The 12336-nt window shown below is 39.3% G+C and overlaps 1 protein-coding gene across 1 annotated transcript in view; it reads right to left on the bottom strand.

The window, feature by feature from the left end:
- The window catches only part of LOC114049470 (kinesin-like protein KIF28P), a 59108-nt gene that overhangs the window by 23782 nt on the left and 22990 nt on the right, over positions 1-12336 (bottom strand). Inside the window, 5 exon segments of the mRNA XM_027870710.1 lie at positions 65-119; positions 4086-4176; positions 6522-6643; positions 8103-8245; positions 9278-9345. Coding sequence (XP_027726511.1) covers positions 65-119; positions 4086-4176; positions 6522-6643; positions 8103-8245; positions 9278-9345 — 479 coding nt within the window.

Raw genomic sequence — 12336 nt, forward strand, 5'->3', positions numbered from 1 at the left:
CCATTTAGGCTGAGGAATTAATAACTCTGATACTGAATAAAGGTGTAGATTCATAGAAACTTACCCCAATCCTTGAAGGATAATTTTATTTGAAGCTGCTTGACCAACATCAGATGAACCTGAAAATATGAAAACATCCCATTTTAAAAATGATAGGGAACAAAGCAGAACCAAAAGAATATATTAGCACAACTGTGTGAAAAAAGATACTTTTGAGATGGCAACAATACTGAAGTAAATAATGGTATTTAAAAAGAATGAGAAGCTTGTTTTGTTATCATAAAACAACACCTATCTCTAGTCATCCTGATCCATATCTGGCCACTGGACCCAGATGGCTTGAAGGAGAAAGTGAGGCTGGTCACTTTGCACAGTCCTCTCTCACTTAAATCCATTTCACTTGCATGTCCAGGCATCACTTCGCTGATGTCATGGTTCTCTTCCAGAAGGAAGGACAAAACAACAGCAGCAGCAGCAGCAGCAGCAATCCTTTATTTTGACAACAACGGAACTGCTAAGGCATAAGGTTGTATATCTCCATGACTTTTTATGGTGCTGTTTTCAAGGTGTAAATTGTGAGGGAATCAAAAGTGATTATGCACATTGTAGAAACAAAGTTTATCAATAACATTTTTCAAAAGTAAAAAGAAAACCCAAATGGCTTATGGCAAGGCTTTTTTTTTTCTACCTACTTTTTTGGTTTTTAGATTTTTTTTTTTAGGGTTTGTTGTTGTTGTTGTTATTGTTTTTAGACTAGGTCTACCTATCTCACTCAGGTGAGGAATATAGCAGCCACTTAAAGCCAGGTCCTGATACCCATCAATATGGAAGCTTTAATCTGGGGCCCTCCTTGGGTAACCTGGTGTTTCTCTGCTCCAGGGGGCTCATCATATTGGTGCCAGTGTGGATACCTGATCAGGTTTAGGTGTACTATGCCTTATGACTCTTGAACTCAAGTGATCCAGCAGCATCTGGGACTCCCTAGCATATGCCCTTGTGCCTGGCTATTTTTTATCTTTTAAAAAGTTTTACTGATGATTTTTATTTTTCTTAATCACAGTCATTTGGAGCTTATCTCAGAGTATGATGTGATATGGTGTGAACTGTTGGTCTATACCTAGTTTCTGCCAGATTGCTTTCTGGTTTTTCTAGCATTTATTGTTGAATAGTAAGTTCATATCCTACCTGCTAGAATCATTGGGTTTATCAAAAACTATTATACTTGTTTGCTTCTGTATATTATATACTCAGCTTTTCCAACTGATTGACTTTAGTCAGTCATCCAACATTTATTTAGCACCTACTATGTTTCAGGCCCTGTTCTAAGTGCTGAGATACAAAAAAGACAATTCTGGCTCCCAAGGAGCTCACAGTCAAAAAGGGGTGACACCATTCAAACAAGTATATACTATATAAAGATATATACAAGATAAATTGGACATAATCAACATTTCTTTGTCTTTTCCTTTTTTAAACTGACAAAGAGGTAATTGTATTAGGGTGCAGATTGAAACATAAGTTTTTTGGACATGGCCAATGTGGGAATTTATCTTCCTGGACTATTGATTTTTTTTAACTAGGTGGGGAGGTGGAAGGATGAGTAAATAGTTTTTTGTCAACTGAAAAATAATTTAAGAACAGAGATGGGGCAGCTAGATGGCTCAGTGGATAGATCATTGGCTTTGAAGTCAGGAGGACCTGAGTTCAAATCCAACTTCAGACACATAACACTCACTAGCTGTGTGACTCTGGGCAAGTCACTTAACCCCAATTGCCTCACCAAAAAAAAAAAAAAAAAAAAAAAAAGAACAGAGATCATTGGCTGTTTTGTGGTGAACAGTTTCAGCTGAATGATGAGGTCTTAAGCCAGATGCCAAGAGTTTAGAAGCAAGTGAGAAAAGATGAAGTGGAGGCATCTAGTATAGGTAGCTTTCTCAAATTTACCTGAGAAGGGTAGGAGAAATATAGGATGACATTTAGTGATAATGATTAGATTAAGTGAGTACTTTTTAGGAGGGGTGAGATATTGGCACATGTATAGAAGGCAGCAGAGAAATAGTGAGGAGATAAGGAATGATGGAAGAGAGGGTAAGTATTCTTCTGGAAAATGATGCTCGAAAATGATGGGATCTCCTCATACCCCAAGGCCACACTTATTCTCCCCTCTCTCCAAGAAAATAGTCAATCTCATACAACTACTTCACCGAGGAAATCAAGGCTATCTGTCCTCAGCTTTTTCATCTTCCTGACATCATACCTCAAAACTCTTTTAAATAATGACTCATTCTCCCTACTTTGCTCTATACTGAGAAAGAAATGGTCTTTCTACTTGTGAAGGCCAAGGTCAAAATTTCTACTTCTGTCCTTGTTCTTATTTTCCTCCCATCTTTTCTGAAAGCCTGTCCTCTTAATCATTCCCTCCAATCTCTCCTTTTCTACTGGTTTCTTCCCTATTGCCTACAAACATGTCTAAGTCTCTTCTATTCTTAAAAATCTTTGACTTAATTCAGCTACAGACCCAAGCTATTATCCTTTTCCTCCTTCATACCATTGCTAAGTCCCTAGAAAGAGCTGCCCACTTACTTCCTATACTTCTCCATCACCCACTAATAATCAAGCTTCAGAACATACCACTTCACCAGTTGTTCTCTTCAAGATTACCAAACATCTCATAAATTCAATGGAGCTCTCAAATTCAGTGATTTGTTTTTTCCTTCATGATCCTTTTTTTTAGCTCTTCACACTGTTGACCACCCATTCCTCCTGGATATCCTCTTCCCTTGGCTCCATTTCTCCTCTTGGTTCTCCTCTTACCTGTACAACAACTCCCTTTCACTTTCCTTTGCTGATTCATCACCATTTTCCTTGTCCCTAAGCATGGGTGTTAGTCAAACTCCTATCCTGGGCCTTCTTCCATTCTCTTTCTAAACTTCTTCTTAGCATCTTTTGTCAGATAACTCCCAAATCTATATATCTAATTCCAATCTCCTGAACTCTAGCCCTACCCAGAATCACCATAATTCCATAAGTTTGTATTTTATCCTACAGGCAATAAGAAAACACCTAAGGTTTTTAAGTGGGTGAGACCTGTGTCATGGAAAGATTATTTTGGCAATGGTGTAAAATGAATATAGGCATAATCCTGGTACTTCAGACCTTCCACAAGTTGGTTCCAGCTCACTTTTCCATTATTTCTCATTGTTCTCTTTCACATACTCTATGTTTCAGTCACAACGTATCCTGCTCAAAATTGATATTCCATCTCTACACCTCATGTACTAAACATGATGGGGAGGGTTGTGGTGGAGAGGAAGACCGTAAGTCAACTATTAAACTCACAGATGAAGAATGAAATGAACAGAACCAGGAGAATAATTTGTACCACAACACTGTAAAACTAGCAACTTTGAGAGGTGTGACAACTGTGATTAATACATTCATGATTCCAGAGCACTAATGATGAAAAATGCTATCCGTGACAGAGCAGTGATGGATATAAGGCGTAGAGTGAGACATATATGTATACATATATACATACATACATATGCTTATATGTATATATACATACATATACTTGTATATATACACACGTGTGTATGTATGTGTGTATGTTTGGTTACAGCCATTGAGGTTGGGGAAATTTATTTTGCTTGACTATACATATTTGTTACAAGAAAATTTTTTTTCAATAGGATGGGGGGAAGGAGAAACAATTCTGTTAATTAAAAAAAATAGAAAGGAAGGGGAACGCTACAGAAGTGGAATGTTGCATGCATTTCAAGATGAGGCCACTGTATTACTAGTTTTACTTAATTGTTTTATAAGAGACTACTCATGGTGGGGGTAAGCTATAAATGAACGTAATATTAAAACAAGGCACACCAATAAAACTTCAAAAAAGAAAGAAAAGAGGACAAATGACCCCAAGTCCTGCAGATGCCAACAACAAGGATTTGGGTAAGGTAATATAGAGAAATGAAGTGAAATTTAGCTAACAATTAGGTGAAATAATATAGTTATTATTAATAGCTGCAGGAGTGAAGAACATTGAGTACCATAAGAAAAATATAAAGTAAGTTGAATACCAGCTTGAATGAAGTGCTTAAGAACTCCTGTGAGTTGTGGGTCCTCATTGACATTGAAGAGATAAGGGAAAGCCTTTGTCATTTGCCGTTCCTAGAAAGGAAGCCAGGGTTAGTAGTGCCATCAAGAACATATCAGAATCAGGCTTCCTTTTCCATATACTTCCCCTGAAAGTGATACTACTTATTGACCTTAGAGAACATAGGACAACACTACATCTTAACCAAATCCAGAAGACAGAGAAAGGGGAAAAAAGTTTAAAAAAAAATCGTGGTCCCTTTGGATAAGGAAACTTAGCATTATGCTCAGTAATTATAGTTTTTCCTTCGACTGTGATAAAAATTCAGACTCCACCAATGTGAAGCTTTTATCACTGGAACCACCCAGTTAGGGTTATTCCAAGACATTATCTGCTCCAGACAATCAGGAGTGGACACTGTTTGGTTGTAGGCTGGCATATGGAAATCCATTAAATTGGACAGTGATAAGTGATAATCTGGACTTCTTCACATAATCTTTTTATGACAAGATAGGGAGCTTTTATTGCCTCTACGATAAAATACAAACTCTCCAGTCTGGGATTCAAGGTTCTCCATAATCTCCTTCCAACCTACCTTTCTAGCCTCATCTCATATCACCCCGCATCCCTCTTCTCCTCCAGCCTCTGACAGCACACTCTTCAATCTCTGCATCACCTTGAAAATAGAATCCTTTTGCCAAGAGCTCTGTCTTATCCCTTATTTTATACCTTAGTATGTCTTGACATTGTCCCTGATTCTCTCCTTCTTTCCTCCAGATTCTGTCTCTGATCCTTCTCCTTGCACTTTTTTTTTTTTTTAGGCAATTGGGTTAAGTGACTCGCCCAGTGTCACACAGCTAGTGAGTGTTGAGTGTCGGAGGCCGCATTTGAACTCAGGTCCTCCTGACTTCAGGGCCGGTGCTCTATCCACTGCGCCACCTAGCTGCCCCACTCCTTGCACTTTTGATCAAATCTGTTCCCATCTCCTCTTTCTTCTAGCAGACTGTTCCAATGATGATGCCCTTTTTTAGCTAATCTTCACCTTTCCCTCTCTACTGCTTCCTTTATTGCTGCTTTCAGACATGCCCAGGGGGTAGAACATGAAAACATTTTGGGAAGGAGAGTTGAAGTCAAGTTTACCACGGGCTTACTCTGGCTCCTTATTTACTCAGAATTTTCCTCCCTCTTCTCCAGTTGTCCCCTTAGACTGGATTTTGCTGATGCCTCGGACCAAACAGGGGTTGGGAAATAGGCTAGCTCTTTGTCCCTCATTCGTTTCAAGGGTATTAGATGACCAACAGGCTAAATACAAGGTTAGGTTGCTTTGTGTCACCTCAGAAGCACCTATCTTCCTTTCTGCTTCCCTTTATCTCCAATTTGGCATTTCCTACAGCCTTGATGGTTTGTCTTTCAAGATGAACAGGTTATAGAAATTAGAGGTTTTTTTAAGGTCTCTATTGCTTTTTTTTTTTTTTTGTGAGAGGCAATCAGGATTAAGTGACTTGCCCAGGGTCACATAGTTTAGAGATTAGTCAAACCTACTACCTTGGCAGAGATGGAAACTGGGTCCAGGAAAGGAGAACTAACTTGGGATCATAGATGTTGAGAGGAAAGGGAGATTAGAAATTATCTAATCCAAGCCATGTGAAAATTTGACTCCACATTTCCATGTGGAGATGGTGGCAAGTCTAGAGCAGTTAAGTCACCTGCCCAGAGTCTCACAATAGCAGAAGCAGTGTTTGAACTCAGGTCCTCTGGATCCAAATCCAGTACTCTTAACAACTGTGCTAGGCTTCCCCCCTCCTACAACCAAAAGGTTACCTGATAACTCTGTGGCAAATCCAGTCTAAGGACCTCAGATTCCCAACTTCAGTGTCCTTTCTATATCTTGTTCAGTCATTTACAGTCATGTCTGACTCTTCATGACCCCATTTGGGGTTTTCTTGGCAGAGATACTGGTGTGGTTTGCCATTTCCTTCTCCAGCTCATTTTACAGATGAGGAAACTGAGGCAAACAAAGTTAAATTATTTGCCTAGGGTCACACAGCTAGTAAGTGTCTGAGGCTAGATTTGAACTCAGTGCCTCCTGACTCCAGGCCTGGCACTCCAGCCACTGCACCACCTAGCTGCCCCATTCTTTCCACTACCCTGTGTTTTCTCAGTATATACTGAGCAAAGACTTTAGGCTTTACTTCCTCCATCCATCAATAAACATGGATTTCTTAAGCACACATCATGCTTGTTCCCACTCCATAAGAATTTTAATTAGCCACCAAAAAAGCAAGCAACTGTACCATGATTGCTCCAGTCTGGGAGTAAGAAAATCTCAACATATCACAAAACTCTTTAGCTTCATGAAAGCTAGTGGGAGGTAAGTCCAATTAATTTCTAAGCCCTGAGGAATCAGAAGAAAGTTCACCTGCGTGATTGCATTATATTGTTCTTCCCATTCCTTTCGAGCCTCTTCCAACTGGTGTTCCCATGTAATCTGTATAGTCTGAAGGCGCAGTTGGTTTTTTGCCAGTAAATACTCCAGTTCCTCTGGAAGGAAGGTGATGTTTTAAAGATCAGATGTACAGCATCAATGACTATGGATAAAATAACCCCTCAATACCTTGACCCAATCTTCAAGGCATATTGAGCATTGTACACCTATGTATTGTGTGTACACACACACACACACACACACACACACACACATATGTATATAAGAATATAATGCATATAAGAATTCTATTCCAGAAAGATATTACAATTCACTTGTAAATGAATGATAGCATTTAACTGTCTTTTTTTTAATACCTCCAATATATTTGCTTATGTAGCATATTTACCCACTCAGATTGGGGCTGACCAGTACTATAAAAAGAGAACTTTTAATGCAACATTTCTCTGTTCAACATCCAACCCATTTGGTGAGCCTTTTGTGTAATGGAGAATGGCCAAAAGAGTCCAGTGTATATTGATTTTATTATTATTATTTTATTATTTAGCGCTGTTTATGAAGTGATTTCCAGTTGTTTTCTTTAAAGAAAGTTGGAACAGAGTGACTTGTCCTTTGAGAGAGAACGCTTTGCCAGGTGAGTTTTCCTTCATGATTCATGATTTGAACTCACCCTGAGGTACGCTAAGCAAAATAAACACAAGCAGGTTGCCTGCTGGTCCAAAATGTTGCCATTTCTGAAGAAGAAAAGCAGGGTGGGCTGATGTCTATTAAGAAGGATAATTCAGGAATATAGAAATGAAAAGGATTAGGTCCTAGGGTTAATATGTTCACCAGTGTGATCTGTGAAGATCTCCACCGGACATTACTACCAGATGAGGACAGGGCTGTGTCTTATAGTGATGTAAGGCTGTCATTGAAACATATTCTGGTATCATTAGTTCAGTAAGTTGGGGCACATCCTGAAAACAATCCTCTGCCATCTCAAATGAAATTATTGGGTGCAGGCAGAGGAGAGAGAATCATCTCTCTACCATAAATCAGCCATTCACTTGTTACTCTTCCTAGAGTCAGGCCCAGCACACACCCGGTACTCCACATGTAGCAGGTAGTCTAGTAAAGGTTTGTTGGCTCAATTCCAATCCTTGCTATTGGTTCCTATGTCTACTTTGGGGTCACTGCTTTTCTTTTTTTTCCACCGGACATTATGTTTTGTTTTTGTTTTAGGCAATTGGGGTTAAGTGACTTGCCCAGGGTCACACAGCTAGTAAGTGTCAAGTGTTTGCTCTGAGGCCGGATTTGAACTCAGGTCCTCCTGATTTCAGGGCCGGTGCTCTATCCACTGCACCACCTAGCTGCCCCTTCCACCGGACATTATGTCTGCTCCCTTGGGCAAAGCTCTCAGATCCAACTTTGGTGATGACTCTGCTTAAATGATCCCAAACAGGGCTTGCTAGGCAGGTTTCCTACCTCTGACACCATCCTCTCAATACTTAACACCTCTATTTCCCTTAGTCTATGTGACAGAGACCTGTGGTTTTAGTTGATAATACCTACTTGTTTTATCTGCTACTCTTTTCCCTGAATTTCCCAGTCCAGCAAGCCTAGACAACAGTCTGTTGTTTTCTGCCTTCAGTTCTTTTATCAACTTCTCGGTGGGGCTTGTATTTATCACAGCTTTATTCTTGATCTTTTTAGTTCTTTCTCAAGCCAAGGCCAACAACAAAACAAAACAAAACAAACAACAACAACAACAACAACAAAAAAACAACAAAACACCACACACATTCAGATACCCCATATCCTTTTATAAAAGCATTTAATAATGATTGCAAAGCAGTAGCTAGAAATTGACCCATTGTCTTTTCAAAATCCAACTAGACCTATTTTCTCTTTCACATGGCCCAGTATTCTATAATTTCAACTTCTAAACTCTGAATTTAAAATAAATTCCACTCTTTACCAATCAATGAGCCAGGGGGTTCTAATGGTAAATGAGTGAGCTGCTACCTAGGCCTGCTCAGCTGAATCAAAGAGTGAAACTTTCAAGGATGTGTCAAGTTGTTTTGTAGAAATAACAATTCTAGAGACTGTCACAGAGTATATTCTAAGATGTGGTTTACAAGTCACAGAAAGGGCTAGAAATGAATATTTCATGACTTCTGGAGGATAATTGGGTTACACCAAAGATGCTAGGAGGCCAGCATTTCCACAGTAGATTATTAACAAGTTCTTGTTTTAACAATTTATCACATATATAGCCAAGATGGCAGACAGCTCTCTCCAGCTCCTTCACAGAATGGTTTATGTCTCTCACTCTCACTCCTGTAAGATTCAATAACAATTCCTCTCCTTCCCAGCACTACTATTCCCTAGTATTCCAGAGGAAGAATACAGATATGCTATCAGCAAAAGATAGTCAACTCCTGAATGAATTGTTCCTCATCAAATATTTTTAGTACTGGTGTAACCAAACACTCCCATAGAATTTAGAATATGTTTCTTCTCCCAAATGGAGGTTTTCAGAGTATGATGAAAGAATGAATGGTCCTAGATTTCTCTCTATCTTAGCTTCTTTTTTCTCAGCTCCACTTCTCCCTTTTAGCCTAATAATCCTACCTTTTCCCCTTAAAAAGAAAAAAAAAAGTTCATTCAGGAGCTGTGATATTGCATGAACCTATCTGATTTAAAAATCTGGAACCACTAAAGTTAATAAGTATTCACAAAATTACCTTTCAGCGTATCTTAAAGTTGACAAAGTTTCTTCATAACAGATATCAGCAGGACTTATAGCAGCAATCTGTAAATAATATTCACCAAGTTTTCAGTTCCATCTATTGACTTTATAAAGAGTCCTTGCACCAGGTGCTACTGAAAGAGATTTGAATAAGAACTAAATATAAAATTTTACAGACTGAGAGGTAACATGGTATTGTAGGAGGAGGACATGATTTAGTCTTAGAAGACATGGGTTCAAATTTCAGCTCTGCCACTTACTACAGCTAGGTCTGGATTAATGGGAATAAGAAATACTCTGAAGTGGTCATATTACTCAAATTCACACTGTATATTTCCATTGCAATGGAATCAGTCACCATATTCTACTCAATTATGACTTCTATCACAGAATCAGTCATTCAACAGGCAGCAAGGTTACTCAATGACTAGAAAGCTGGACTTGGAAAAGAAGATCTGAATTCAAATCCAGCCTTAGACATTTACTGACTGTGTGAGTCACTTAATTTCTACCTGCCTCAGTTTCCTCAGTCATAAAATGGAAATAATAACAACAATACAGGGTTATTGTGAGGATCAAATGAGATAATATTTGTAAAGCACTTTGCAAAACGTTAAGTGCTATACATATGCCCGCTATTATAGTAAAAGTAATATCAAGTCAGTCAGTCAACAAGCATTTATTAATCACTTACTGTGTGCCAGGCACTATGCTAAGTACTGGGGCTAAAAAGAAAGGTAAAAAACAACCCTGCTCTCAAGAAGCTCATGGTCTAAAGGAGAGAAAACATGAAAACAACTATGTACAAACAAGATATATACAAGATAAACTGGAGACAATTAACAGTGGGAAGGCACTAACATTAAGGAGGAATTGGGAAAAGGCTTCTTATAGAAGGTGGAATTTTAGCTGCAACTTGATGGAAGCCAAGGAAGCCAGGAGGTAGAGAGGAGGGAAGAGAGAATTCCACGTATGCACAACAGCCAGTGAAAACACCTGGAGTTGAGAGATGAGGGAGAGTATGAAGGCCAGTGCCACTGGATCACAGCTGGGTTGTGGTGGTAGTGGTGGTGGTAGTGGTATAAGGTATAAGAAGACTGGAAAGACAGGAGGGGAGCAGGACTCAAAGAGCTTCCAATGCCAAACAGAGGATTTTCTATTTGATCCTAGAAATAATAGGGAGCTACTAAAGTTTACTGAAGGGAGGATGGCTGAATGACACGGTCAGACCTGAGCTTTAGGAAGATCAACTTGACAACTGAATAGAAGATGGACTGGAGCGGGGAGAGACTTGCGGTAAGGTGATGTGGGGATGAGGCCTCTACTGGGGTGGTAGCCGTATCAGAGGAGAGAAGGTAGAGAATCCAGGAGGTGTTACGATGGTAGAATGGATGAGACTTGGCCGCAGATTAGATGTGGAGCATGGGAGAGAGGGAGGAGTCAAGTCACAAATGTCAGAGATGGAAAGGATCTCAGAGTCTAAGGTGTCCATGATCAAGAATCCCCTCTACCACATTCCGAATAAATGGTCTTCCAGTCTCTGCTTCAAGATCTCCAGTGAGGGAGAATCAAATCATCCTAAAGCAACCCATTCCATTTTGGAATAGTACATTGTGAGAAAATCTTTCTTTACATAAGCTTAAACTTGCTCCTCTGAAAACTCTGTCCATAGTTTCAAGGTTCTCTCTTCTGGGAATGAACAGATCGAGGCTAATCTCTCTTCTTCATGACTACCTTTAGAAACTCAAAGAGCACTATCATAAATACTCAAATTCAATTTGTCCAACAAAACACAACTCATTATCTTCTCCCTTTCTACAATCCTGCTAGAATTTCTCTGACCTCCCTCTTCTCTAAACTTCCCTATTTCTGTTGAGGGCATAACTATTCTTCCAGTCATCCAGGTTCACAACCTCCAAGCCATTCTCAACTCCTCACCTTAAGAGATGATTTGTGAATAGACTCGATGGGTATCTATCGAGATCTCTTACATCTGTCCCCTTCCTATGGCCACTGCCCAAATTCAGATCTTCATTAACTCTCACCTAGACTACCTCAAGAGCAACAGTCCTATTTGGTCTACCCACCTCAAATCTCTCCCCTCTATAATCCATCCACAGCAGAACCACCAAAGTGATATCTGACCACATCACTCTTCTCCTCGATAAACTCCCTATTACATTTAGGATAAAACAAAAACTTCTTTGTTTGCATTTAAATTCCTCACTGCCTGGCTCCGGCCCATCTTTCCAATTTATTATATATGACTCCCCTTCATACTGTCTATGATTTAGCCAAACTGGCCTTTTTGCCCTTCTCCTGTTTCTGTTCTTTTACACACTCTGTCCTCCATATCTGGAATGCTCTCTCTCCCTCCCTCTTTATCTCTGCCTCTGAGAAACTCTACTTTCCTTAAAAACTCAGTTTCAGAGTAGTATCCTTTCATGAGGCCTTTCCTCATCCCATCAAATACAACCATGCCTCCCCAGTCCAAATTACCTTGTATTTACTTTGCATATATTTATATGTGGACACGGTTCACCTGATAGAATGTAAGCTGCTTTTGGGCAGGAACCATTTGGTTGTTATCTTTGTAACCTCAGAACTCGGTACAGTCTATGAATATAGTAGGCACTTACATTTTATTGATTGACTGATTGAGGAGGAAAAAAAGATAAGGCTGGTCATGTAGTAAGTAATAAGTAAAACCAGTGGATTGTCCATGCACTCCTTTGGTATCCATACAACGCGAAGAGAATAAGAGGAAGGTCTCCAGCACACTGGGTTCTATTTCCTGTAGAGTATTTACAGGAAGATAGGACAAGACTATTATAGGATAAGCAACCATGGATAGGCTGAGAGATGTATCACTGGCATGAGTACTCACACTGACAAGAGCACAAATGCATCAAATAAATGGCTTGAGATTCTTAACAAACTCAAATATCAATTTAAACTTATAAATACTTTTAAAAATCAGTACTTGGGAAGATCAGAAATTTCAGGAGTACACATACTATCTGCCCTCTCTTACATTATAGATAATAAAGCCAT

This window comes from Vombatus ursinus, unplaced genomic scaffold (genome assembly GCF_900497805.2).
Source record: "Vombatus ursinus unplaced genomic scaffold, bare-nosed wombat genome assembly UNPS02014798.1, whole genome shotgun sequence".
NCBI classification, from domain to species: domain Eukaryota; kingdom Metazoa; phylum Chordata; class Mammalia; order Diprotodontia; family Vombatidae; genus Vombatus; species Vombatus ursinus.